The following is a 27,691-nucleotide window of genomic DNA, read 5'->3' on the forward strand; positions in this document are numbered from 1 at the left end:
GGACAGCGGAGCGGGCCAGACTCGGACAGCTCCATCTCTCCCTCGTTCGACTCATTCTTGCATCCCCACTTCCCTCCTCCCTTCGCTGCGAGCAGCATCCTCTGCGGACCCTCGGTCCTTGCCACTGGGGTCGTCCCGCTTCCTCTGCTGGGTGTAACTGCCTCCCACTCCCCCGCCACCCCGGCAACTTTCTCGGTCCGCGCCCGGGGGTGGGGGGCTGCTTTGCCTGAGAGGGTTTTTCCTGGGGTTCATTGGGGGACAGTCTCTGGAGAAGGGCTTCAGAGTCCCAGAGAGACGCCTGCCACCCACAGCCTACGCCCGGCTGGCCTGCCGTCGGGTCTCAGCACCCTCTCTGCCCCTGTCCCCTAACCATGACCGAAATGAGCGAGAAGGAGAACGAGCCGGATGACGCGGCCACCCACACCCCTGCGGGAACCGTCTCCACCCTCCAGGAAACCAAGGTAATTCAGGGGGCGCGAGGCCTGGACCCCGCCGCGGTACCCCTACCCCGGGCGCCCTCCTCACCGCGCGCTCCTCTCCGTGGGTTCGGGCGCTTTGGGGTCACCGTAGCTACCCTGGCCCGCGTGATCCTAAGACTGCACGCCGCCACACGCGGGGAGGAGTGGGTTTGAGAAGAGGGGACTCAAGGAGTCCCCAGTCACACGACCAGGACGCGCCAGTGCGCTCGAGATGAGCGGCCGCGCTCTCGCTACCTCCTGGGAGGTTGTAACTCGGCTTTGTTGGAGGGAATCGGCGCAGCGAAGGCGCAGGGAGTGTGTAGCGGTGTGTAGCCGTGCGGCCAGTGTGCGCGCGCGTGTGTGCGTGCGAGGCGCACCCCCTCCCGTGGCGGCCAGGTCTGTCTGCGGTTCAGTCTTGTCTCTCTTTGCCCGTATCTCTCTGAAATATCTCTACAACTGTCTGTGTGTATCTTGGTGTCCTCTCCGTGCGAGTCTCCCGGTTTTTCTCGGTGTCCCTCTGTGGGTTTATCTGAGTCTCTGGGCGTCTCTCTCTGCCCCACAGCAATCTTGCATTCATTCCCCTCTCCCAGCCGGGTTAGACTCGGGGACCAGAGACCGCGACCCGGGATGCGCATCTTCCGAGACCGCGCTGGGGGCTGCGGCAGCTCAGATGTCCACTGCAGACAGGACCCCCCTGAATGTCGCGGCTCCAGGAACTGCAAGAGAAGCAACCCCACCTCCCACCCCGGGACTGGGCCTAAGGGATGGGGGCGGGCCGAAGCAAAAGAAGTCTTTGTAATTAATGAATGTCATAATTAACCCTAATTGTGTATGATTGTTACTCCTGCGAGAATCACAATGAATAAATTATTCCCCAGTGAAGGCAGGCGGAGCCCAGATTCCTGGCACTCAAAGGGATGGGGGAAGGCCATCCCTCACTTTCAACCTCCTCACCTCTAATCTGTCTGCTCCCTCCCCAAATTCTAGGTGCTCAAGAAATTCTGCAGGAAGCAACCTGAGCGGGCCTGGGGATGGGGAGGGAGCCAGGCGCTGTGCCCAGGGTGCCCCCTGTCCCTCCCCAGACTTCAGGTCAAGGCCTCATTCCCTCTCCCTTGCACCTGGTGTTTTGTTCCCATCCTGCTCTGGTTACCTGAGGAGAAGGGGTACAGTGAAGACCAGAAATGGGTGGGTCTTGGGCTTCCTGATATCACTAGCTAAACTGTGACTCTTCCCACTGTCCCTCTTCCTCCTCACCCCATCTTGACCACCCCTCTGAATAGGAGGTTAATTCAAGGTCAAAGTCATCAAGAGAGTGAAGGGATGACGGTGAATAGGGTGGAGTCTCACTGAGGTATCCCACGTAGCTCCCCATCCCTGGACTAGGGGACCCAAGGGGTATCCATAGCCAAATGTTCAGATGCACATGACCTTCTCCTGCCTCCCGAAAATGAGCCTCTTACCTCTGGGACCACAAAGCTAAGTCTGCCTTTGAGATCTAAGTCTATCCAGGGAAAGGAATGAAGTGGTGGGGTGGGAGAATGTTTCTGGGAATATTTGTGCCAACTTCTGTTAGGCTGAGTCCCAGGTCAGAGCCCCACCTGAGTTCCAACTCCCCGACCTACTCAACTGCCCTCTAATCACCCTGGCAGACATAAATGGTCCTCTGCTTGCTTCCCAGGGACCTCCCTCCCAAGGCTTCCCATGCCAAGGCCTGTCTGTCCAGCCCCCACCTCAGGAGCTCCCCAGGACAGGCCGAGCCTGGGCAGTGCTGCCTCAGCAATCCAGCATGCTGCAAGCTCAGCTGTGTGAGGAGGGGGAGGTTAGGGTCTGGCAGATCTCTACCACCCTGCCTCCCAGCCCAAGGACCCTCCAATGTCATCACCCTGGGTGTGAGCCAGGGAGGTCCAAGGGGCAGAGGAGAGAGATTCTGCATCTGACCTGGCTTTTCTGTGCCAGTTCAATTGAAGCCCTGATCTTTGCCCCCATTCAGCCTTAAGAAGGACTCAGAAGTGGCAACTGCTGGGCTGTGAGGGATCAGGGGCTCTTCCACATGGCAGGGAGAGAACTCAGGGACCTTGCGACCTCCCTTCAACCCTAGCTCACCTGACCCAAAGAAGTTTGTGTTTTCAGACTGCAGAGATGGGGAGATGGAAGAAAAGGGAGCTGGCAGCAGCCCACCCGGTTCAGTGTGAGGCAGGAACAACAGGGGACCTGGTGCTCTTCAGGCAGTGAAGCCAACATTCCAGGCTTTCTCATCAGTCTGGTGCCCCCTGGACATTTCTTGCCAGTGGAGTCCAACCTTCTGTTTACCCGAAGCCTGAGTCTCAGCCCTGTACCTATTCAGGGAGCCTCCTAAAGGGCTGACCTCCTCTCTGGGACCCCATCTCACCCTGACACACTAGGTCTGCTATTCACCCCCCTTTGGTGTGCCATCCCTGGGAGGATCCCTCTGTGCCAGCTCCGCCATCTGAATCAGTTTGCTCCGTGTCCACCATCACCCACTGCCAGCTACCTGCCTACCTTTTCAGGAAATGCTGTGAGAAATTGAGGAAAGAAGGGTCCTCAAGGGAGGGGTCAGGTGGGGAAGGAAAGAGGCAGGCCAGGCCATGATTCTGGGAGGGGGTTCAGAAGAACGGATCTTGTAATTCAGATTCCAAGCCAGACAAGTCCAGATGCACTGAGTGAGAATAGAATCTGGGTGGTCCGGCTTGCCAGGGTACGTGGCAACTTCTCCGCATGCTGCGGAATGGGTCCCAGGGCAGTGGAACCACAAAAAAAGATAGCTGTTGGGAGGCAGGCATGGTGACACTTGCCTATAGTCCCGGGAACTTGGAAGGCTGAGGCAGGAGGATCACAAATTTTAGGCCAGCCTCAGTAACTTAATAAGACCTTGTCTCAAAAAGAGCTAGGGGGCTGGGGAGATAGCTCAGTTGGTAGAGTGCTTGCCTTGTAAGCACAAGGGCCTGGGTTCGATCTCTGGTACTGCAAAAAGAAAAAAAAGAATCTAGGGATGGGACTTGGTGGTAGAGCATCCCTAGCTTCAATCCCCAATGCCAGAGTGGGGTGAAATTGCTGACGGGAAGATGGGGCAAGGTTCTTGCAGAAGCTGGGAGTCCCAGGAGCAGGATCACCTGGTCTAGTAAAGTCAAAATGAGGTCTGAGTAGCCAAGCCAAATGTCTCTGGAGTAGACGGGCATCAAGCCATTTGGCAAAGGTGTCTCCATCTTGCCCTCTGGTCACAGCCTTTGGCACCTGCCAACCACCCCAGGTGGCATGTTGTTCCTTCCCACTTCTCTACCCTCCTGGGATCTGTGGCCTACAATGGTGCCAGGGAGTCAGTGGCAAAGTCCAGGCTGCCCTAGTGCTGGGGAACATTGTGTTCCAGAGGCCCCTGGTACCCTGCAGAGGTGACTGTTGGCACTGAGACTGGAGTGGGGAGTATCAGGAAAGGACACAGGCAGGAGAGTGGGAACTTGAAATCTCACCCCACAAGGCTCACGGTTTTGAGAAGGGGAAAATGATCGATGACTTCATGTATCGTAAGGGCTTATGTATCTAAAAGGGAGTAGCTCTTGCTGGAGCCAAGGGAGGAGAAAGGGCTGATAGGCAGAAGTTACAGGGAGCAGGTTTCAGCTCTATATAGGGAAGCACTTTCCAGTGATTGCAGCTGCCCAAAGATGGAGTGACTGTCCCAAGAGAGGTTGTACTTCAAATCCCAGGAGGTGACCAACAGTGAGAAAGTGTTCAGACACCATGTGGCCAGAGCATTACAGTATGATGGGTGGGGACTGCTCTAGGTAGCTAGGTCTTCAAGTCCCATCTACCCCTAAATTCCTTAGTTGACCTGATGGATGAACACATCGCACAGCTGAGGGCAGGTTCGGGAGCCAAGGCAGGGCCCAGAGAAGCAGGATGCTCCTGGGCACTAGGGCTCTGCACAGAGCCACAGTTAGGTCCTGACTCTACTCACCAGGTGAGGACTTACAGGCAAGTGATTTAACCCCTTATCTGAAAGAGGGACAAAAATTGTCACTACCTCAGAGGGTAGCATCAGGATTAATGAGATGCCGCATAAATAAGTGCTACCTTGATTCCAGTGATCCGAGAGTGGCAGCCCCTTGTAGACAAGTTTCTGGGTCAGTGGGTTGGTTTGGCCCCTGAATCTTGTATTGCCCAAAGAGTGTCTAGTCTCCTCTTGGTTGGAGAGAAACTGAGGCTCAGAGAAAGGAAGTAAAGTGACTGCCTTCAGGCAGCAGGTGTAGATTTTTTTTTTCCTGGTACCAGGGATTGAACCCAGCGGCACTTAGCCTCTGACCCCTGTCTGCAGCCCTTTTCCTTTTTTATTTTGAGACGGGGTTTCACTAAGTTGCTGAGACTGGCTTTGAACTTGCACTCCTCCTGCTGCAGTCTCTGGAGCTGCTGGGACTATGGGCATGAGCCACGCCCAGCTCTAGTTCTGTTTTATTCCCAGCACATCTCCTAGTTTTGCCTCCATGTATTCTATGCCTGAGGTCCCTGGACAGAACAGTAGAAGCTTCATCTGCTTCTTGGGGCCCATCAGAGCCAACAGAGCCACACTTAGACCCGCATGGCCCACAACCTGACCTAGGCTGTGTATTGTATTCTAATTCATTATCTCTCTGGCCTTCCACCTCTGCTCCAATGCCCAGGCACCAGGGGCCTGGGGCCGAACTTCTCATAGATGCACAAAGAAGTCCACAGTGCTGTCCAGGAAGTTAGGTTTGGAAGGAGCTAAGCAATTCAGTGTGCCAGACACCCCAGGGCTCTGGCCTCCCAGCTGGCACATCAGGACCAGCCTTGTGCCCAAACATCTCCCTCTGCTTCCCGCTCTGTCTTGCTGCGGGCTGGCTTCCTGGAGGCTGGAGGGGCCATCACTTCCATCCCTTTGGCACCGTTGCCAGGCAGGCAGGCAGCCACAGCACACAGGCTGCCTGGCAGGCCAGCTGGGAACCTTAGCCAAGTCTTCCTGTCTGGAGCCAGGCCTATGGCCCCCTTTTTTATTGCTGGTGGAAAGGATTGGGTAGTGGTAAGGTGGCTTTCAACAGGATGGGAGCGGGCAAGGCTTTGGGTAGAGAGGTCTCCAGATCTTGCTCTGGGCAGACGCAATGAAGGTATGTTCTGTTGAGCAGGGGAAGGAACTCTGGCCTCACTGCAGAAAGGACCCTGCACTACAAACATGGGCTCCACTTAAGATCCCAGTCACAGCCTGGGGAGATAGCTCAGTTGGTAAAGTGCTTGCCTCGCAAGCACAAGGCCCTGGGTTCAAATCCCCAGCACCACAAAAAAAAAAAAAAAAAAAAAAAAAAAAAAAAAAAAAAAGAGAGAGATCCCAGTCACTTGCTTATCATGTATTCAAATGAGATACACTGGCTGACCACCCACTGTGTGATGAGGCCCTGTGGGGGCATTTGAGGTGACAGTGCCTGCCCTCAAGGGGCTTGCAGACTCCTGAGGGGGTGAGAACTAGGTAACAGTAACCTGATCAGAGCTGTAATGTGTCCATACTGGCACAGGTGCAGTGGGAATGGAATTCCTACACTAAGTGAAATTCCTACAGATCTGGCTTCCCCAGGAGGACAAGCAGCCCTTGGAAGGGTATTGAAAAAATAAAGAAGGTATTAATTGGATAAGGCAGAGAAGAAGACAAATACATCAAAGTTCTGAGGCCTAAAGCATGGATGAGTTTGAGAATCCTTGTACACCTGGGCTGCAGGTGGAAGGCATGGGTGGGAAGGATGGGTTTGCCCAAGTTGCAGGACAGTCTCATGGTGAAGGCCTTGGACTGTCCTGAGGGGCCATGGAAAGTCTTTGTCAGGGTCAAGGATTCCCTGAGTGGGGTATGGGTGGACACAAGGCGGAGTGCTGAGGTCCTGAGCGAGACTAGAGTTGTACCTTCTCAGTCTGAACTGAGCCAGGACTGAGGCAGGGATGGGGTGGCTGAGGAATGGGCTGAAGAGATGTGTTCAAGGGAGAATCAGTCTCGAGGATGAGGGACCAGGACGACCACTCTCTCCTCTCCTCAGCCTGCTGGAGAACACAGATGGAAAACTGAGGAACCTATGTATTTTGCTTTACCCCCAAAGAGTTTCTTGGTTTTGTTTTTGTTTTTTAACTGGAGTAAAGGGTACATCCATGTGATAAAATATTGTGTGACTATTAAAAAGAACAATGAAAAGAAAAACGGAAAACTCTTTCAAATCATTTCTGTCCAATTTCACATGACAGCCTAGGTTTTTCCTGAAAAGTGGAAAATCTGGCAATACTGGGCCTTGGGGGGACCAGCAGCGACTCCCTGGCCATCTGATCATCTACCACCATTCCTGATTATATACTTGCTCCACCAGAATCCCATAAAGCTTCATGGAGGACCCTGTCTGGCTCCTGAGGAGGACTGGAGCTCAGGAGTCTCTCTTAGTGCTTGCTCTCCTCCCTGGCCCTCAGCCTCCACTGCTGCAGCAGGAGACACCCTGAAGGGGACCCTGGCAGGGGCCGCCTCCTCCAGCCTCCCACCCACAGCTCCCTCTTTCCCAGCTCCAGCGGTTCAAGCGCTCGCTCTCCCTCAAGACCATCCTCCGAAGTAAGAGCGTGGAGAACTTCTTCCTGCGCTCCGGCTCCGAGCTCAAGTGCCCAACTGAGGTGCTGCTGACGCCCCCAACCCCACTGCCCCCTCCTTCCCCACCACCCGCATCCACCGACAGGGGCCTGCCCACCCCAGCGCCCTCCCCGTGCCAAATCCCACGCCCCCTGGCAGCACTCAAACCAGTGAGGCTGCACAGCTTCCAGGAGCATGTCTTCAAGCGAGCCAGCCCTTGTGAGCTGTGCCATCAGCTCATCGTGGGTAGGTGCCTGGGCCCTGAAGCCGGTGGGGGAGGGGCTGGGTGGGCTTAGGGGAGTGGGCCATGGAACTGCCTGCTGGTGTGCTCCAGCTGTGCGGGACTCCTGTATACTAATGCCTCTCCCTGGGCAGATGTAAGCATCCCTGGGGACAGGGCTTTAGCTCAGTGGTGGAGAGCTCCCTACAAGACAGCAGGGCTCTGGGTTCCATCCCCAGGTACACAAACACACACACACACACACCCCACATCCGGGTACAAAAAAAAATAACTGAAATAACCATCTCTTCTAGCTCCCGGAGGCCCTAAGTACCCCTGGGTTCAAGCCCTCCAAATCCGTGTGGTGGGGTTGGTTGGGTACTGTCTTCACTGACACCTCCACTCCAGTGCCACTCTACACCCCAGATGCTGCGCCCTGTGGCTGCTCCCCATGCCCTGCCTGCCTTCTTTCCCCCTTGTCCATGGGAATGTCACCTCTTGACCAACCTCCCTTGCTGAACCCAAATTCTTCCTAGGAAACTCTAAGCAGGCCTTGCGATGTAAGATGTGCAAAGTCAGCGTCCACCTCTGGTGCTCTGAGGAGATCTCCCACCAGCAATGCCCAGGCAAGACGGTGAGTGGGGATCATGTGTGGTGCCCCTGGGACTGCCCTGCAGGATGGGTGAATGAACCCCTCAAGGCTGGTTCCTTCTGTGGAAGGGTCCCTGGGCTCAGGAAGGGTCAAGTTCTCCAAGGGCTATAACCTCCCCATACCTTTTCTCTGCCTCCTCTTGGCACAGTCCACCTCCTTCCGGCGCAACTTCAGCTCCCCACTCCTGGTGCATGAGCCACCACCAGCTTGTGCCATGAGCAGAGAGTCCCCACCCACTGGTGAGTGTCCCTTCCATCCCATGGCCCCTGCCTCTAGTGGTGTGATGACAAATCCACACATCTCTCAGACGGGCACTTGAGTCACATTGGCACTGCCAATTCTTGGCACTCTTACCACTGCCTTCTCTAGATGTTCTTGTCCTGATGTAGGCTTCATTCATTCATTCATCTAGCCTTCAGTCACTTTATTGAGCAACTATTAAGTACCAGGCACTGTGTTAGACATGAGACACAGCACTGGAAAAGGTAGGGTTTATGGTCTAACAAAGGAGAGAGATAGAAATTAAACAGACAGTCTCACAAATCATTAATCAATTCCCACTTGGGTGAGTGTCTTAAACAAGAAGGATAGGAGCCAGTGCAGTGGTGCAGGCTTGTAATCCCAGCAACTCTGGAGGCAGGAGGATCACAAATTCAAGGCCAGTCTTGGCAACTTAACTAGACCCTATTTCAAAAGAAAAAATAAAAAGAGCGGGAAATGTATCTTTGTGGTAGAACACTTGCCCAGCATGTGTGAGGTCCCGGGTTTTGATGCACAGCACTGCTAAAAGAAAAAAAAAAAAAAAAAAAAAAAAAAAGCCAAAACCAAGACACGGTGGCAGGGGCCAGGAGTGAGAGCAGAAGACTGGACTGTAATGAGACTGTGGGTTCCGGGCCTTGAAGTCCAATTTAGAGTAGTCTGTTGGATTTCCTCTAAGAGAAATAACTAACTATATTTTTTCAGGAGCTTTCTGGCTGCTGAGAGGGTTGGAGGGGCTGGGGCGGAAGCGGGAGGCCGAGACAATTGCCAGGAGTTTAGTAGTCTGAACCAGGCTGCAGGCAGTAGAGATGGAGAGACATGGTCAGATGCTAGGGATGCGGGGAGGTGGCATGAGGTGTGAAGTGACTGCAGGGCTGTAAGGTCTGTGAACAATCAAGGAAAGTCCAGATGTCTGCATGGACACCACGGGAAGACACCATGGGATAACCATGGTAGCTGCCCCTGGGATGGCAAAGGCCAGGAAGGGGCAGGTGAGGGCAAAAAGGGAGCTCAGCCTGGAGCATGCTGAGTGGCTAGTCCCGGCCAGGTGGCCAGGGCTGGAGATGCAGGCTGCAGGACAGAGCAAGGCCATGAGCTGGATGCCAGGTCTTGAGAGTGGACGCTTGGCAGGGACCAGTGGGAAGGTGGACCCGGTGTACGAGACCCTGCGCTATGGCACCTCCCTGGCACTGATGAACCGCTCCAGCTTCAGCAGCACGTCTGAGTCCCCCACACGGAGCTTGGTAATGCTGGGTGCTCAAGGGGAGCCTCAGGGGAAGGGGCGTCTGAGTGTGACAGTGGGCGCAGGTACTGAGCCCACCCCTCTCCCTGTCCCTAGAGTGAGAGGGATGAACTGACTGAAGATGGGGAAGGCAGCATCCGTAGCTCAGAGGAGGGGCCTGGTGACAGTGGTGAGTGAGGGTGGGAAGGAACCAGGGCAGGAGTGGGTGCAGTGGGGGGCCGCTGCAGCCACCTTACACCCGGGCCCACCCTGGCATCTCCAGTATTCACAGCCCCAGCGGAGAATGAAGGGTCAGGACCAGAGGACAGGAGCCCTGGACAGCAGGTGAGCTCATGCTGCATGGCACCTCCTTGGCATTGGTCCACAGGTGGGTGGGAACAGGGTGAGTGAGGGAGTCACTACTCCTGCACTTGTCCTCAGTCCCCAAGGTCAGGCAGTGTCAGGAGGAGAGGCACAGAGGCAGGGGACTCCTCCCACCACCCGCCCACAGCCTGTTGTACCTCTGCTGCTCCCCAAGGCCAGGCAGTTCCAGAGCAAAGCAGGCAGAGGCTGTCTCCCCTCCCTAGACCCTGCAGGGGTGGGTGAGCAGAGCAGGCAGGAGGATCTTCTCCTGATCACTGACCCAGGACCCACTGGGTCCCATATCACAGTCCCCAGAGTAAGTGGGGAGTGGGGGAAGTGAGGGTGTCGCCCACCCATCGCTGACCCGGAGCTTTTCCCACAGGCCCCCAAGGCCCCCCTGCGGAAGGATGTGGGGGCCATGCACTCCTATGTTGCACTCTACAAGTTTCTGCCCCAGGAGAACAATGACCTGGCTCTGCAGTAAGTCCTCTCTGTGGTCCAGCCCTACTGGGCAGAGGCAGGGCTCCAGTCTCAGGACCACTCCCCACCTCGCTGAGCCTGGAACACAAGGATGAGGGGGACCTTCAGGAACCTTCTCCTTGTATACTCGAGGCTGTTGAGCCCAGACAGGAACTGAAGCTACCTGGGATCCAAGAGTGATTGGTGCAATGTCCTGTCTCCTGTCCCCATTCTGGGTTGTCCTGGAGAGAGCCTGCTGTACCAGGTTACAGTGTCCTCTGAGGGCATCAAAAAGCCGCTCTTAAGCCAGGCATGGTGCACACTTGTAATCCCAGTGGCTCGGGAGGCTGAGACAGGAGGATTCCAAGTTCAAGGCCATTCTCAGCAACTTAGTGAGACCCTGCCTCTAAATAAATTATTTAAGAAACAGGCTGGGGATGTGGCTTGGTGGTTAAGTACCCCTGGGTTCAATTCCTGGTTCCAAAGGGGAAAAAAAAAAAGCTGGTACTGGGGATATAGCTCAGTTGGCAGAGTGCTTGCCTTGCAAGTACAAGGCCCTGGGTTCAATCCCCAGCACTGCAAAAAAAACCAAACCAAACAAACAAAAAAAACTGTTCTCAGTTGAGATGGATGTGCACGGTGTCCAGGCACCCCATGTGCTGCCCCAGTCTCTCCTCCTCAGGCCTGGAGATCGCATCATGCTGGTGGATGACTCTAATGAGGACTGGTGGAAGGTGACTTGGCAGGGTGGGGCATGGAGGGAGCCCTCATCCTCACTGGGAAGAAGACCTCCCTTCCTCCAATCACTGACCCAAGCCAAGCCCAGGACCAAACTTTGGGCCTTGCCATTAGTTTGACTCTCTCCTCCTCAACTTTGTCCCTCCGTCTACCTCATGCCCTTCCAGGCCCAGAAGCCATGCAGTTGGGGGTTGGAATAAAAAGAGAGCCCCAGATCTGGAGGGTGATGGCACTAGCTCTGAGTGGGAACTGGGTCTGGAGAAATCAGTTTGAGTCGGAGCTTGTGCTGGGGCTCACTGCCAACCTCATCCACAGGGCAAGATTGGTGACCGGGTTGGCTTCTTCCCAGCCAATTTTGTGCAGCGGGTGAGGCCAGGCGAGAATGTTTGGCGTTGCTGCCAGCCCTTCTCTGGGAACAAGGAACAGGGTTACATGAGCCTCAAGGAGAACCAGGTGAGCCTCTGGGGTCCTGACCTGGGCCCTGCAGGGAGTGTGGGAGAGAGGTGGCAGGGCAGGGCTGAGTGCCCTGGAGGAGGATGCTTGCAGCCTGGCTGCAGGAGGGAAAGCAGGTTAGACATGAAGGGGTGGCAAGGTCTTCCCATCATCCTCTGTTGTGGAATTCAGGCTGGTGGCCAACAGAGGCAGGGACCTGAATGACATTAGAGGCAGTTGGGATAGTGCAAGAGCACTGGACTAGAAGTCCAGAGGCTCGGATTTGAATGCTGACAGCCTCTGGCTTGCTGTGTAACCTTGGTTATCTCTTCTGTGAAATGGTAGTGGAATGGGGCACTGGTATCCTCTGGGTCCTGATCTTGCAGCTGAGCCTGTACCCTCATGGGATCTGCTCCCATCAGCTCAGCTCAGGCTTCATCCACATCTGACACTAGTCCCATCATCCCCCAGGGTGGGTCCCCTGGGGACATCAGCAGGACTGGGGAGCAGGGCTGCAGGTGGTGCCAGGCCTCAGCTCTGTGTGTGTCTCCCGCTCAGATCTGTGTGGGTGTGGGCAGAAGCAAGGATGCTGATGGCTTCATCCGCGTCAGCAGCGGCAAGAAGCGGGGCTTGGTGCCAGCTGATGCCTTGACCGAGATCTGACAGGAGCCAAGAGAACCCAGATGTCACCCCTGGCCCTTGCTTCTGGCTGGGGAGGGGAGCAGGTGCCCTGGCCACACCCTTTCTCCCTCTGTCCCTCTCCTAGGCTCCACCCACCACAGCTTAGGAGCCTTCTACACTGCGGAGGGTTTTATATCTTGGGTGGGGTGCCCTGAGTGGGTTGATCTTCCTGGACTTGGGAGCGGGGAGGAGAAAGTGGGAAGAAATGAGGAAGCTGCAGGTAGGTCCACCCAGTGCCTGGTACCCCCAGTTCAGTTGCCACACTGAGTCCTGCCCTGGGGAAGGTCCCTGGGGAATCCCCTGCTGCATCTCCAGGGAGTCTCCACCTGCCTACACCGCCTTTGCATGCCAGACCCCCCTCTGCTCACGGAGCCTTTGCTTGGGTCTATGTTGTGTCTGCCCCTTTGCAAGTGGGGTGGGGCCTCAGGAAGGGATTTTTCTGGATCCCTCAGCCCTCTATCTGGGTTGAGAGGAGATCCAGGGCCATGGGAGGACCCTGAGTCCACTTGTTAGTCTTGCCAACTGTCACTCAGTCAATTCTCAGGAAAGTTCTGCAAGAATTTCTCCCATTACTTGAAACCCAAGCAACAGAGTGGGGGAGGGCTGAGGTCTAGGAAGTGTGTGACAAATCTGAGACTGTCCCCTCAAGTAGGACAATCACCACAAAGTCGCCTCAGCCTACATATGTCTACAGGAAGAGGGTGCCCAAGAGCAGTCTGGACACAAAAACAACTGAGAACAAGACTGGCTCATGCTTGGTCAATATATACCACTTCACTGACAGGACTCCAAAAGCCCCAGTCACCAGGAGCAACTAGAGAAACCTGGGATTGTCAGTTCCCGTTCCTGCAGGAGCCCCACCCTCAGGGCTGACCTTCCTTACCCCCTTTCCCCAAGGCTTTGCAGGGCACGGGGCTAGTGTTTTACGAGTCCCTTTTCTGCCTGTGTCTGCTCCCTTGTCTTAGACACAGAACCCTAGGAGGAAGAAAGGTTAAGAGATAGACAAGAAAGAATGTCTTGACTGGGTGAGGTGGGGCACGCCTGTAATCCCAGTGGCTCGGGAAGCTGAGGCAGGAGGATCATGAGTTCAAAGCCAGCCTCTGCAAAAGTGAGGTGCTAAGCAACTCAGTAAGATCCTGTCTCTAAGTAAAATACAAAATAAGGCTGGAATGTGGCTCAGCGGTCGAGTGCCCCTGAGTTCAATCCCTGGTACCCAAAAAAAAAAAAAAAAAAAAAAAAAAGAATGTCCTGTTTGGCCACTAGGAAAGGAAGGGAGTAGGAACCCCTGGGATGGACCCGGCATATACAGAGGACCTCCCCTTTGCAGGCTGCTTTTTTTTTTTTTTTTTTTTTTTCTGGTGCCAGCCCCTTCCCCCAAGCTCAGAACCTCTTCTTGTGTCCTTGGTTGCCCCAGCCAATGCCACCCCCATCCTGGGCACAGTCACACTCTCCATGCAGTGAGAGGGACACAGATTTTCCTACCCAGTGGACCCTGTCCCACTCTTCCCCCTGCAGAGGGGGCTCAAGCCACACTGCCCTGTTTGCTGCCACGAGGCCCCCCCAGCAGTACCCCAGGGGCGGGCCCGATGCCCACTGTACACGAGGCTGCATGATGGGTCTGCTGGGGCATTGCTGAGTCCCAGGGCCCTAAGTAAATGTTTCTTGTCCCAGCCTGTCTGCTCTGGGTGTCTGATTGAGACAGAAAGGAAAGGGACAGGGAGTAGGGGTGGGGCCTGAAGGTGGAAGAAGTCGTCGGCCTCTGAGCGGAGGGCGTTGGGGCTGGCACTAACAGGGCAGAGCCAGGCCTCCTCGCTTCCCTGCGCGCAGGCAGCCCCAAAAGGGCGGGTCTGGGAGAGCCGAAAGAAGAGAAGGATGCGGAAGGGGCCGGAGGAGGGGAGAAACGGAGGTCTGGGCACGCTGGAGGGAGAGGGGGGGCGTGGTCACCTTCCGGTTAGCTGCGCACCTGAGTCGCGCAGGGGCAGACGCACACCTAGCCGCGTCAGGACCATCAGGACCTCCAGGATGCGCTTCCCACTCAGAGATGCCCTCGAGACCCACCTACCCTGGCCTGAGAGGGCTCATCACGCATCGAAATCAGCCTTGCCCCGCAGCCCTCAAGACCGAGACAAAGACTCTGGCGACGGGGACAGTCACGGACATTGGGTCCCTGAGATGACTCAGCCGCGCCTTCATCATCCCGAGCCTGGCACCAGGGCTGATGGCGGTGCGCCCCTCCCGGAGCAGCCGGCCCGCCGCCCACCAGCTCTGGCGGAGCGGCCTCCTTCCCAGCTGCCTGCCCGGCAGCGTCACGGCCGTGGCGAATACGTCCAGGGCTATTTTTAAGCGGAGGCTAGCGCTAGCTAGCAAGAGGCAGGCTGCTGGGGTGCCAGGGCAACGCGGGTACTCCGGGCTGCAGAAGGGTGGGGGCTGCCCCTCCTGACAGCAACCCTCCTCCACCTGGATTTGAGCCACAGCTCCCCCCGCCCCCTGAGCTAGGATGACCGGTAACACCAGACCTTGTGTCCCCTCCTTGAGCTTTCTTTGGGTAGTTTCACCCAGGGAAGGTTCTAGAAGTAAGAAGTCAGGGAAGGGAGGGCAGCCCTCTCCCTTCTTAGGGTCCCTTGCCTTAGGAGTGGAAAAAGGGGTCATACTACGAGTTAGAAGGCTTGAAGAGAGAGGAATCGCTTAGGCACGCAGGGGAGCCTGCCCGGAAAATCATAATATCTAATTCTCTTGGTGACCCATCAAGGAAGGCAGTGCTGTCCCCTTTCCACAGATGAGGACACTGAGGCATAGAGATGGTAAGTAGTTTATCCAAGCGCATACAGATTGCACAGTTCAATCCTGCCCTTTTCATACATGGAGAAACGGAGGTCCCGAGTAGGCTAATAATTTGTCCAGGGTCAACCAGCAAATCAGTGGTCAAAACCTTCCTAGAAAACATGTCTTTAGGGGCTGGAGATGTGACTCAGTGATAAGAGTATTTGCCTAGCAAGCCTGAGGCCCTGCACTGAAAAAAGAAAAGAAAAGATGTCTTTCCTCCCGTTTAGCTGTTTCTCCTTCCTAAGGAATCCCTCAATGTTCTAATGGAAACAAAGATACCCTGGGATGCTGGACCAGGGGTTCGATAGTGAGTACCATGCAGTCTAGCTTTCTGCACACGGAGTGTCAGCCACCAGCAGGCAGCTGGTGTGGACCCCCTCCTCCCAGCCTGTTTGCAGCACTGCTGAACACAGCAGCTTTTTCGGGTGGCTGAGTCTCTGACAGCACACTCACAGCCTAGGGGCTGGGAACAGCTGGTGTCCCCACCATAGCCTCTGCCCTCCTCTGTGCCTCCTCTTGAGGGTCTGGACCAGCAACACCATTGGTCTGGGGCAGAGGATGCCCAGGAAACCATTGGCAGTGTCAGCCACTATTTGGCTTGGCAGTCTCTGATCTACACATACTCTTCCTCCTCCCACCTCAGTCTGAGCTTAATCTGGGTTAGGTAATGGTTACCTGGATGCAAGGGATCGGCAGAAAGTGGTGAGTGTCTCAGTCAAGAGACAGGGAGGCCTAAAAGGGCAGAGAGGTGAATACTAGAGGTAGAGGAAGACATAGGACAAGCCCCTCCATGCAATCCCACCCATCTAGGTGGCCCTCTCTCTGTGGCCCCTACACCTTCTTCAGCCTAGGCCAGCTGGGGGACCTGCTGAGAGTACAAGGAAGGCCATATACTTTTCCAGCCTTGACCCTCCTGTGTTTCGCAGGAGCCATCCTAGGTTGTTCCTACCTTAGCCTCAGAGACAGCACCAAGAAGGAGGCTAAAGCCTCCTTATCCCCCTACCTGCTCCTGGCCTCACAGCAGTAGCTATACTCTGTACCTCTGCAGATCCTACTCTGAATGACAGCCTCCCACGCTGGAGACTGCAGAGCTGAAATTAGAAGCAGAGCTAGGTTTTGGGCAATGCTGAGGTTGTGGGGAGTTAATGGCTCCTCTGGGCCTCGGTTTCCTCATCTAGAAAATGAGGGGTTGAATCCAGACACAGTGTGAACACCTGTAATCCCAGTGACTCAAGCCGAGGGAGGAGAATCACAAGTTTGAAACCAGCTTTAGCAATTTAGCAAGACTTTGTCTCAAAAATAAAGAATAATAAGAACTGGGGATGTGGTTCAGTAATAGAGTGTCCCTAGGTTCAATCTCCAGGACTGGAAAAAAAAAAAAAAAAAAAAGAGGTTGGGCTTGCTCAGGGAGTTCATACCTGGGGGTCCATTAACCCCTTGAAAAGGTGTACAAAATTATATGATGGGGACAGTGGTATGCTCTTGTGAGAAAGCATACCATCTGGGGATCAAGAAGCTTGGCATCAAACCCAGAGCCTTGCACATGCTAGAAAGACACTCCATCGCTGAGCTACATACCCAGCACTTTTTATTTTTTTAATTTTTGAGACAGGATCTTTCTGAGTTGCCTAGGTCCTTGCTAAATTGCTGAGGCTGGTCTCAAACTTGTAATCCTCCTGCTTCAGCCTCCTGAATTGCTGGGACTATAGGCTTGTGCCACTGTGTTCTGCTGCCAGGATTATAGCCATGGGCATGAACCACTGTGTTCTGCTGCCAAGACACATTTTAAAACTTTTTTTTTTTTTTGGTACCAGGAATCAAACCCAGGGATTTTTAACCACTGAGCCACATCCCAAGCCTGTTTATTTTTTATTTTGAATTTTGAGACAGGGTCTCGCTAAATTGTCTAGGACCTTTCTAAGGCTGTTTTTTTTTTTTTTTTTTTTTTTTTTTTTTTTTTAGTATGTTTTAGTTGTAGATAGACACAATATCTTTTTATTTTATTTTATGTGGTGCTGAGGATAGAACCCAGTGCCTTGCACGTGGGAGGCAAGCACTCCACCACTGAGCTGCAGCCCCAGTCCCCTGAGGCTGGTTTTGAACTCATGATCCTCCTGCCTCAACCTCCCAAATTGCTGGAATTATGGGATTATGGGCATGTGACACCACGCCCAACTTAAAGTTGTAGTTTTCACAAGGCTTCAGGATCTGGAAGAGATGGTTATTGCAGGGGTCTTTCTCCCTTGAGGTTTTCTGAGAAAACCTCAGAAGATCATGGAAAACCTGGAAGATCATGGTGGATAGAGGTTACATCCAGGACTAGGATGAGGTTCAGAAAGAAGTGAGGTGGGACTGGAGGTCAATGGTAGAGCACTTCCTTCCCTCGCATGCAGGAGAAAAAAAGGGATGAAACTCAAGGTTCCCCAAGAGGTAGCCTCCTCTACCCAATCAGTTCCTTCCCCCTCCACCTTCCAAAACACCCAACCAGAGAATCAACCGAAAACCCATGAGCCCTCAGCCTACACCCACAGCATCCTGCGAGGGAACAGCACCATCTCCTGGTCCAGGGCAGAACCAGTTCCTGGGTTACATCATTCTCTTCCTGGGGTCCTGTCCTCTACTTCTGAAGAGGAATTGGGTTGGGGTGGTTTCCAACAACCTTCCTCTCTGGTTCAGGGCTGGGAAGAAGATGTTCTCACACCAAGCTGGCCAGGACCCTTCCCTTTCTATGTCTCAGCTTCCCCTCTTAGAATGGCAAAGGCTTAAAGCAAGTGCCCAGGGATAAAGCATGCACAGGTTGGTATGGTGAACATGGGAGTCCAGAAATCAGTGTTCCCTTTGCTGCAGGTTCTGGTGTGCATGGGTGGTGGTGGTGGGAGTGGGGAGATCTGGGCATTTCTGATCCTGCCTTGCCCTAACTGAATGAGAACACTGGAGACAGAGCTAAAGGACCCTGCCTTTCCCATTTGGGTGCTGCTTTTTCCCATCTGCCCCATATAGTCCCTGAAAGGTGATGCCCTTAAGTGTTACCCCAAGACAAGAGCTTCTCAGGAGGTGAGGGGAGGTAGGTAACCAGGAGTGGTAAGGAGATGGCCCAACTTGCCCAACTTTCTCCGTCTTCTCCAACCAGAGCTCTTAACTGTGCTCAATAAACTCCCATCCCCATCCCTGTATTTGTCTGACTGACTCCTTCCACTGGACATCTGTCTCCCAAAGCACCAAACCCTCAATAAATCCAAAATTCTTCTAGATACTCTATCCACCCTGATTGGTTTATTCCTCTCAGTAAATTCTTTCCTGATAACTTTGGGCCCTAAAGGAAAGGGGCAGATAGATACTGACCTTGACCTTCCCCCATGGCAAATTAGTCCTAAACAGAAGCACAGCAAGTAACAGTGGGCAAGAATTGAGTACTCATTCCTCGAGGTCTGGAGGCTCATAAAGCTTGAGGCTTGGGGGTGAATTCTCAGCCCCCACCATCAGTGTCTACCAGATCCCTGCTTACTTCAGGCTGTATAATCTCATCGTTTCATCTGTTTCCTCATCTGCTAAATGGAGATGGTATAACCTGACTTCACAATGTAAATTGATGTAAAGTGCCTAACAGTACCTGGCTCACAGATTCTTCACTGAAAAATGTATTGGCAGTTATTAGGACCAGTTAAGAGGGAAAATACAATCCACTTTCTGTAAAGAAAAGATACAAATTCATTGAGCAGACGCAAATTAAGCAACTCACAATGGCTGTGACATAGCTAGGAGAGGAGTCTTTTTGTGCCCTTTATGGTGAGTACAAATCAAGACAGAAAAACTCTTAAAAGGGCAAGAAAGAAAGAAGTTTAGTAATTGGGTTGCTCGTATAAGGTAGCTTCAATTATACCTCAATAAAGCCATGTACAGCTTAGGTAGTTCTAGTTGAAACTAGAAAGGGGTCTTATAGCTTCTGGGATGATGGCAGTTTAGCCCACTTTTCTGAGTCCTAGGACAGTAATTTCAAGTGTGAATCTCAGGGCATAGTTGAGAAGCTTAAACTCACCAATATTTTCTACGGCTCTTAAAAAGAATATGACTCCTTCAGCTAGGCACTGGGGTCCACACCTTTAGTCTTAGCTGTGTGAGGCTGGAAAGTCACTTGAGGCTTGCCTAGTTTGTTTTTGGTACAGGGAATTGAACCCAGGAGCACTTAACACACTGTCATTTCCTCACTGAAGGGTTATGGAAGATAATATTCCTGTAAGGTAGAAAAAAAAACTAGAAAGGTGCAGCCCAGAAGGGAGGAGAAAGTATTCAAGGATTAACCTCCCAGCAAATTCTTTCCTGAACTAAGGGGCAGATAGATACTGACCTTGACCTACCCCCATGGCAAATTAGTCCTAAACAGAAGCATAGCAAATAACAATGGGCAGGAATTGAGTACTCATCCCTTGGGGTCTGGTTTTAGCCTGTACAACTAGCCCATGATGGTCAAAGCTGCGTGTGCACAGCTTCCAATAATTACATCCTCATTGTATCCTATAAAACCAAAGACCCCTCTGTAACTGATGGCTATTTTCCCAACCGGAAAATGTGCCCTGACAGTGCCTAAGTCGGCAAATGAATAAAAGCTTCTCTGAATCCATTGAGGTCTGCATCCCGTCCTTTTGAGCTTATACCCGCCCCTTTCAACAGGGTCTCACTAGGTTGCTTAGAGCCTCAAGTTGCTGAGATCAACTGGCATGTACCATGTCACGATTAGCTAACAGTGTTGTTCTTTTGGTTCCATGTATTGAACCCAAGGTCACTTAATCATATCCCCAGCCTTTTTTGAGACAGGATGTTGCAAAGTCTTTAAGGTTGGTCTTGAATTTGCAATTCTCCAGCCTCAGCATCCTGAGTTAAAGGGTAGTTTTGAGACTTTCTTCTAAGTTGACCCCATATGCCACTAAAGTAACTGTCTCATGGATGGAGGGGGTTTAAGTTTGACTTGAGGAAATGGCCTTAGTGGAAGGAAATGAAGAAACAGAACAGGCCTCTTGGATAGGGCCCACATTCCAGGCTCTACTGTGGATCCAAATTGTGAAGATTTACTGAACAGCTAAAAATTTCACATAAAGCAGAGTAAACAGATAAAGCTTGTTTTTATTTCAAGGACTGAGACCACTATGTACAGACACAAGAGGGGAGCTTTATTTCTTGGTCTCTTCCTCCTTGGACAGAGTCTTGATGATCTCTTCCTTCTTGGCCTGTAGGCGTTCCTCACGGCGCTTGCGTGCCTCCTTGGTCTTAGACCTGCGGGCCTCAGCCTGGTCACTGGTAAGGGTAAAGAAAAAAGATGTGTCAGTTTTGGAAAAACAAGATGCTGGGGAGACAGAAGCACAGTCCCAAACTTCTAAACTTTTTGAGCTAGTCAGCCTGAGAAACAAGTTGCTGGGGCCCCCAAAAACCCTTGCTTCGATAAACCTACATCCCCAACAATCACGGGCAGGTGGGTATGGGTATGTACAGGATGAAGGAGCCCACACCTCTAAGGCAATAGCTGTATTCCTGCATGTGAGTTAAGAAGTCAGTCATCAGCACATTTTATCTCAGAAAAATCCTTACAATGAAGGTCATAAAATCTGCCCCTATGATACTAGGGGCAATTCTTTTTGGTACTGGGGGGTGCTTTAATACTAAGCTACATCCCTAAGGCCCTTTTTGTTTTTAATTTTGAGACAGGGCCTTGCTAAGTTGCCAAGGTTGGTCTTGAATTTGTGATCCTCCTGAGTCACTGGGAATACAGGCATGTGCCACCACACTCAGCCTAAGGTTAATTCCTGAAGAAACTTACGCCAGGAGCTTCTTGCGGGCCTTATCTGCCTTCAACTTGTGGATGTGTTCCATGAGAATCCGCTTATTTTTGAACACATTCCCCTTTACCTTCAGGTAGAGGCTGTGATACCTGCAGGGTTAGGGAGCAAAAGGTTCAGAAGTTGGTCCCTATTAGCTTGTAGAGTTCCTTTTCTCCTTTCTATTGTTGTAGGGGCTACTTTCCCCAAACCAACACTTTTTGTGCAGTTCTGAGACAGAAAAGCTTGTATGGAAAATAAATTCAATTCTTGGGTTATTCCGATGCATATGGGAGAACAAAGAAAAACAGACCAGGGGCAAACTTGCTATCAGACTCCCTCTCACTCTGTTGAGAACTCTGCTTTTCTTCTCAGTAGAACAAATTCTACTCTTTCAAAGAATAAACCATCAAATGGCAAATGGGGCTTAGGTCAAACAGGGGAGCTCACATGTGACGGTCAATCTTCTTAGATTCACGGTATCTCCTGAGCAGCCTACGCAGAATCCGCATCCTCCTCATCCAGGTTACCTTCTCCGGCATTCGAGCATTAGCTGTGCCCTTTCGCTTACCTACGGGTAAGATGAGTTAGGAATCAGACATTACCTAGGCCCATCATAGCTCAACGTGCTTCAAGTTGGTTACGAGAGCCAGCCGACAGGGTTTTACTTCAATTCTCACAATTTCATTTTAAATAGTATTACTTCCATCTTATACATGATAATTCTAAATATTAATTTCTTTCATTTAGCAATAAAGTTTTCTGGTGGTACTGGTAAACTGAACCTAGGGACTCACGCATCTTATGCCTGTACTCTACCACTAAGTTACACTTCCAACCCCATCATTTAGTTTAAAAAAAAAAAAAAAAGGTGGGGGGGAGTGTTGTATTGGGGATTGAACCCAGGGGTTGCTTAACCACTGAGCCCCAGCCTTTTTTATTTTGAGACAGTCTTGCTAAGCTGCTGAGGTTGGCCTTGAACTTGTGATCTTCCTGCCTCAGCCTCCTGAGTAGCTGGGATTATGGGCATGCATCACCACACCTGGCTTACTCACTCATTTTTCAAAAAGGAAACGTGAACAGGCTAATCACTCCCCATTCACTTCATGCAGAACATGGATATGAAAGGGTATGTCCTGAGCATTATGCTGGAAGTTGATTTCATCTCCTTAAATCATCCTAACACCAAACTGGAAACGGACTGGTTGTGCACACCTGGAATCCCAGAGGCTCAGGAAGCTGAGGCAAGAGATCACATGTTTGAAGTTAGCCTCAGTAACTTAGCAAGGCCCTGTCTCTAAATAAAAAAATAAAATTCAATTCAATTCAATTAAAAAAAAAGGGGGGGGGGGCCCACTGGGGATATGGCTCCATGGTCAAAGCACCCCTGCATTCAATTCCTAGTACAAAACAACTCACCAAACAAACAAAACATCCTGTCACTACAAAGTGGTTTTATGGTTTTCAAATGCCCAGAAGAACCTTTGGCATAGGGTAGGGACTCAATGTGACCTCTTTCTATCAAGAATACCATTAACTCCAACGCTAGTGTCAACTTGCTTATTTGCACACAGGTAAAACCCAGAATAAAAATCATATAATAAGAAAAGGCAAAGATGAGACAGAATATGAAAAAGAGTCTAAATGTATTTTAGTCTAGATTTCAGCATCTTATTTGTTTATTTGCAGTGCTGGATACTGAACTAAAGGCTCCCAACATGCTAGGCAAGCACTCTACTACTGAGCTACAACCCCAGCCCTGAACCTATTATTTCTTAAGTTGTAGAGAAAAGGGAAGACTATGCTTACCTATGCCCATATGCCTGCCCTTCCGGCGAGCCAATGTATTTTTCCGGCATCGAGCCCGGGAATGGACAGTCACTGGTTTGCGGATGATTAGCCCATCTTTGATCAGCTTCCGGATCTGCTGACCTGGAAAAGCACAAAGCACCAGGTTATGGGGGAGTGGGGGGGACTTGGCAGGGGGGTGAGGACACTGCTCAGATCGCTGGCTCAGTGGTGGAAAATGGTGGAAACACTGGAATGTTTATTTTTTGGTAATAAAGGAGACTGAATCCAAGATCTCCTGCACGCTAGGCAAGCACTCTATCACAGAGACTACATCCCAGATTTTTTTTTTTTTTTTTTTTTTTGGTACCAGGAATTGAACCCAGAAACTCACAATTATCAGGGATTGAACTCATTTAACCATCAAACATCCCCAGCCCTTTTTTATTATTATTTTTTTAATTTAGAGCCTTGCTAAGTTACTGGGGCTGCCTTCGAATCTGTGATCCTCCTGCCTCAGTCTCTGGAGTCGCTGGGATTATAGGTGTGCACCATTGAACTCAGGTTATTTCTTACTCTATTTTTTTTTTTTTAATGCGGTGCTGACGATTGAACCCAGGGCCTTGTGCTTGCAAGGCAAGCACTCTACCAACTGAGCTATCTCCCCAGCCCCTATTTCTTACTCTTAAAAAACATTTCTACCTTTTAAATGTGCCACAGCATACTAAAAAGAATGTCCCTGGGCTGGGGAGACAGCTCAGTTGGTAGAGTGCTTGCCTCGCAAGCATAAGACCTGCATTCAAATCCCTAGCACTGCAAAAAAAAAAAAAAAAAAAAAAAAAAAGTCCCTGATATGTGGAAGTGTGCAGGTAACCTGCAGTACTTTCACCTGTTTAACTGCCATGAATAATCATATAACAGATCTATTCTAAGTTTGAGGCCTCAGGTCTTCCCATTTGTACTCCTTTTCATCATCTCTCTAATCCTCAATGTTAGAGTACTATTGTTTCCTTTTCGGAAAGCTCCATGTGGCTATAAAACAGACTATGTGCTTCAAAAATAGTTTATTAATGTAATATTGGATGGTTCCACCAAGTTCCTTCAGGCAAATGGCATTAAGGCGACCCTCTGGTATCTCCATATTTTTGAGTCCTCCATTTTATAGGTCCCTTAGGTTTGTAAACGGTTAACATTAACCTGATGCAGAACAAGGAAAAGGTGTGGGAAAGGGAGGGAGATCCCAAATACTCACGAGAGTTGGCATTGGCGATTTCATTGGTCTCATTGGGGTCCAACCAGACCTTCTTTTTCCCACAGCGGAGGACGCTGGAGGCAAGCCTCTTCTGCAGCCTGAGCATACTAGGACATACAGTAAACCATTATAAGGCTATGATAGTCATTCCTCAACAAAAATGAGACTCCCAAGATCCGTCCTCCAAAGTTTTTTAATATCATGAAATACAACATACAAAAAGTAGATGGAATACATACATTTAGTATTAAGGGCAAACCCAACCCCTTCAAGACTCTGCCACCCACACATACTCCAAATAACATTCTTCACCAAATCAAGATCTGTGTTAAAGCCATGTGTGGTTCAAGTGGCCACCCCGGGAGAAAATTTACGTCCAAACTATGACTTAACCTCTCTGTGCCTCCCTGTGACTGTTAAAGACAAACCTGGAATGTTGTAAAAAGCATTTGAAATTCAGTATCTGGGGCCAAGGGAACTTGACTGTAACGCAGACTGCGTACCTAGGAATGCTGACATATTCCTTTACTTTCTGGGCACATTCCCTAGATTTCTCACAGTAGTAAGCTACGTTCAGCCATCCTCAGAGGTTCCTCTTGTAAGCAGAAAACGGGGCGACAAGCATCAAGGGGCCTAGCCTCACTCTGAGAAGTGGGAGGCCTACGGCTTGCCCAAGGTTTGTCCCACGTCACATGGTAGCAGGGATCCGCTTGGTTCCAGGTACGCCCAGCATGAGTGTCACTGCCTAGTTCCCTCGACTACCCTCGCCATACTCGCGTGGGTCGCCACACGTGTGGGGCCTTGCGCCGGGGATAGCCCTTTCCCGGCTCTTCCTAAGACGCTCCCCCACCCCCATCCTCTAGGGACCGCGGCCTAGTGGGCTCCGGTCTACTCCGAGCTCCAGGACCCGCAGCTTCAGAGCCGCCTCCATCTCCTCTTCCCCACCCGGGGCTGCAGTACCCAGGGCTAGAGACCCCAGTCAAACGACGTCAGCTCAAACCGGAGAACTGCGCGCCCTCACCTCATGGCTGCGGCTGCGACAGCGAAAGGAAAGAACTCGCCCTGACCTGGTTTGTCCCATTATCTGTACAGGGGAGAGCCCAAACGCCACTCCATTTTTGTTCGCATTCCTGCCAAGTCACTTCATCTTCTGTCACCTCAGACCCACTTATATCCTTAATAAAGACCTGGAATAATAAAATTATAATATTAAGAATCGGTTTTAAACTTTAAAACATAGATAATATACATCTTCGGTGGGGAAAAGTGGTACAGTCCAACTTCCTCGTAGACATGCGCAGTAAGAGTTTTAGGTCACGTGAGTACCAAGCGGCCGGAAGTCATGTTGGGCGTGCGGCGTGCGGCGTGCGGCGTGCGGCGTGGGCGGGGGGGGAGGGAGTTAAGTTTTTTTTTTTTTTTTTTTTTTTTTTTTTTTCTTTTTCGCTCGAGTAGCCTTTTCTTTATATGCGTCCAGGTTTCTGTGGAAGGATATTTTAGTAGAAGAGGGAAAATTAGGAATGAAGCTAGAGACAATAGTGACGACAGATTGTCAAAGGCAATTTCTTATCCTTATTCCACTGGATCGCTGAATAGATGACTAAAAGACATCAATGTTTTTGCGGCACTGCCGGTCCTTTATCTGTGGGTGCCTCAGTTTTTCCTCTGTAAAATGGACCATATCTCTGTATTTCTGTTGTCCAGTTGTGAATTCACGTGAGGTCAAGTTTGCAAAGAAAGACATTAAGACAGTAAATACCTTAGGGCTGGAACAAGACTTGTTTGGCGCACACTGTTGTGTACTGCAGCAGGCACCGAGCCCTTGCAAGTAGTGCACACCTGAGAAATACCGCGTTGGCTGAGTGAAAAACTGCCAAGTTTGGAGGTGTCCAATGGCTCTGGATATCCTAAGCAAAAAACTGAGGAGAGTGTTCTGAACTCAAGAATTCTGGCTCCCAACTCTTTTGCTTGGTTCAAGCTGCTCAATCTTTCTTCTGAACTTTACATGGTTGCTAAATAAATACATAGACGATTAAAAGGAGAAATAAAACCAACATTTATGCTACTGCATCACAACACACATTTTTTTTCCCTTTATTTTATAGTCAAGGTAACATTTGAAACACAAGTTCTGATTGCAAAGCCCATGCCTTCCCTGTTATGCCAGGCTCTCTTGTCCGCAGTGAGCAGGTGGAACCCTGCCCAGGGTTGCAGGTGTGCATGGAACAATAGTACTGCTGGTCTACATCCTCATTTACTGTTCTCCCTCCCCTAAGGTGATGTGATCAAAGAAATAAGTGGCCGTTCATTTGTTAAAGTCAGCATATTACACAGCCTCCCCTCTAGCACAACACTGCAAACTAGTCTTATTTTAGGGACACTTGACCTAGGCAAGTCTATGGTCTATTTCTCAGCTCTCTATGGAACAGAAGAGGTATGAAGTAGGGAAGAAACGGATTCTCCTGTCATGACTGGCACCTTAACAGCATCTCCAGACACCCAATAATCCCGGGTGACAAAGCTCCACAGTATCAGAAACCTCATCTTATATCATGCTAAGTGAACTAGGCCAAGCCCAAAAAAACAAAGACCGGATATTCTCTGATAAGTACATAACGATATATAACGAGAGGCGGGTGATGAGGGGAAGAGAAGAATGAAGGAACTTTGGATGGCGTAGAGGAAAAAGGGGTGGGAGGGGGAGAGGATGGAAAAACAGTAGAATGAAACAGTATTACCCTACATATATGTATGCTTACATGAATGAATCTACATTGTGTACAACCACAGAAATTAAAAGTTTTACCCCATTTGTGTACAGTGAATTAAAATGTGTTTGTAAAAATAAAAAATATTTTAATTAAAAAAAAAGGAAACTTCATTTTAAAAGAGAGGAAACAAGGCTCAGAGATGTGTTGTGATTTGTTCTGGGCCACATAAGGAGACAGAGCCTGAACCAAACTGGCACTGAGGTGTCAGAATCCCCTACTCCTCTTCACCAGTTATGATGGGTGGAGTCCAGGCCTTGCATATTTATGCCCATTCAAGGATAAAGGGAAGGACTGGGTTTGTAGCTCAGTGGTAGAGCAAACTGGGGTTTGATTCTCAGCACCACATAAAAATAAATGAATAAAATAAAGGTCCGTCAACATCTAAAAAATAGATTTAAAAAAAAGGATAAAAGGAGAGCAACTCTGGGTCAAAGGTCACAAGGCCTATGTTGGCCAGGCTCTCCTTGCTCATCTTTATTTCTTTCTCCTCTTTCCTTTCTCTTCTAGGGAACAGAGAGTTCACCAAGTTTCATTTCTGGCTTACTGGAAAAGCCTGGGAGAGCCTAGGAGCTGATTAGTTCAGTAACATTCATTAGTCCTTGGGATTTCTTCTTGTCTCTTTGGGGATCTCCCGTTGGACAATTCCCTGATCCCAGATACCAACAGCCCCAGGGCCAGGTCGGAGAGGGAAGGGCCACTTTGCTTGGTTCAGAGTCCTGAGCCCCATACTGGGGAGAAAGGAGTTAAAGTCAGGTCCCTAGATCACCAGGACCGGGAAGTTCTGGTGGCTCAAGCCATAGAGGGTAGGGGAGACCCGTTGGCAGAATGGTTCAGGACAGAAAAGGGGGCGCTGCCAGTCATGCCAACCTGCGCTTCGCTCCCATTAACGTTTGGCAAACACTGGTAACTCCTCCTCTCCGCCACATACACACCTCCCACATCCCAGGCCGGTTTCCCCCTCGCCCCTCGAGAGCGGCCTTCACCCTAGGCCAATCGAAGGACAGCAGTCGACCTCCAGAGTGCGGAGGGCTCACCCCCGCCGCTGCCCTCCCATTGTCTGAGTGGAGCAGGCGGGGCGGCTGCGAGGGGCGGGGCCGGAGGGCGGAGGGAGGGAGCAAGGGAGGGGCGGGGGAGCAGAGGGGGCGGGGGGAGATGCT

General features: G+C 51.2%; 2 protein-coding genes across 4 annotated transcripts; one reads left to right on the forward strand and one right to left on the reverse strand.

Moving 5' to 3' along the window:
- Positions 1-13,253, forward strand: Stac2 (SH3 and cysteine rich domain 2). 3 transcript variants are annotated; one of them, XM_047542816.1, is made up of 11 exons: positions 1-461; positions 7,011-7,317; positions 7,828-7,925; positions 8,092-8,182; positions 9,333-9,445; positions 9,541-9,613; positions 9,707-9,768; positions 10,169-10,266; positions 10,928-10,979; positions 11,299-11,436; positions 11,974-13,253. In XM_047542816.1, exons 1-11 carry the CDS (start codon positions 372-374, stop codon positions 12,076-12,078), a joined length of 1,227 nt encoding a protein of 408 aa, XP_047398772.1. In that variant the 5' UTR covers positions 1-371; the 3' UTR covers positions 12,079-13,253. The 3 variants fall into 3 exon arrangements, 2 of the variants coding, with proteins under 2 accessions (XP_047398772.1, XP_047398773.1); XR_007107572.1 differs by lacking the exon at positions 10,928-10,979; XM_047542817.1 differs by lacking the exon at positions 1-461 and having other exon boundaries at positions 7,011-7,115.
- Positions 13,254-20,017: 6,764 nt separating this feature from the next.
- Positions 20,018-24,839, reverse strand: Rpl19 (ribosomal protein L19). Its single transcript, XM_047545157.1, has 6 exons — positions 24,788-24,839; positions 23,767-23,873; positions 22,536-22,658; positions 21,177-21,297; positions 20,729-20,839; positions 20,018-20,208 (listed from the first exon to the last, which is right to left on the reverse strand). The coding sequence occupies exons 1-6, from the start codon at positions 24,790-24,792 to the stop codon at positions 20,085-20,087; spliced, it is 591 nt and encodes a 196-aa protein (XP_047401113.1). The 5' UTR covers positions 24,793-24,839; the 3' UTR covers positions 20,018-20,084.
- Between the last annotated feature and the right edge of the window lie 2,852 nt (positions 24,840-27,691).

The sequence above is a fragment of the Sciurus carolinensis genome, chromosome 3 (genome assembly GCF_902686445.1).
Source record: "Sciurus carolinensis chromosome 3, mSciCar1.2, whole genome shotgun sequence".
In the NCBI taxonomy this organism is placed as follows: Eukaryota; Metazoa; Chordata; class Mammalia; order Rodentia; family Sciuridae; genus Sciurus; species Sciurus carolinensis.

Excerpts from the sequence above, each read along its gene's own strand:
- Rpl19 (XM_047545157.1), bottom strand. Across the intron at positions 21,298-22,535 it reads GGGCAGGCATATGGGCATAG|GTAAGCGAAAGGGCACAGCT; the intron begins GTAAGCATAGTC and ends TCTTACCCGTAG. Across the intron at positions 20,209-20,728 it reads GCCCGCAAGAAGCTCCTGGC|TGACCAGGCTGAGGCCCGCA; the intron begins GTAAGTTTCTTC and ends TACCCTTACCAG.
- Stac2 (XM_047542816.1), top strand. The coding sequence starts at position 372 with ATGACCGAAATGAGCGAGAAGGAGAACGAGCCGGATGACGCGGCCACC. Across the intron at positions 7,926-8,091 it reads AGCAATGCCCAGGCAAGACG|TCCACCTCCTTCCGGCGCAA; the intron begins GTGAGTGGGGAT and ends CTCTTGGCACAG. Across the intron at positions 11,437-11,973 it reads TGAGCCTCAAGGAGAACCAG|ATCTGTGTGGGTGTGGGCAG; the intron begins GTGAGCCTCTGG and ends TCTCCCGCTCAG.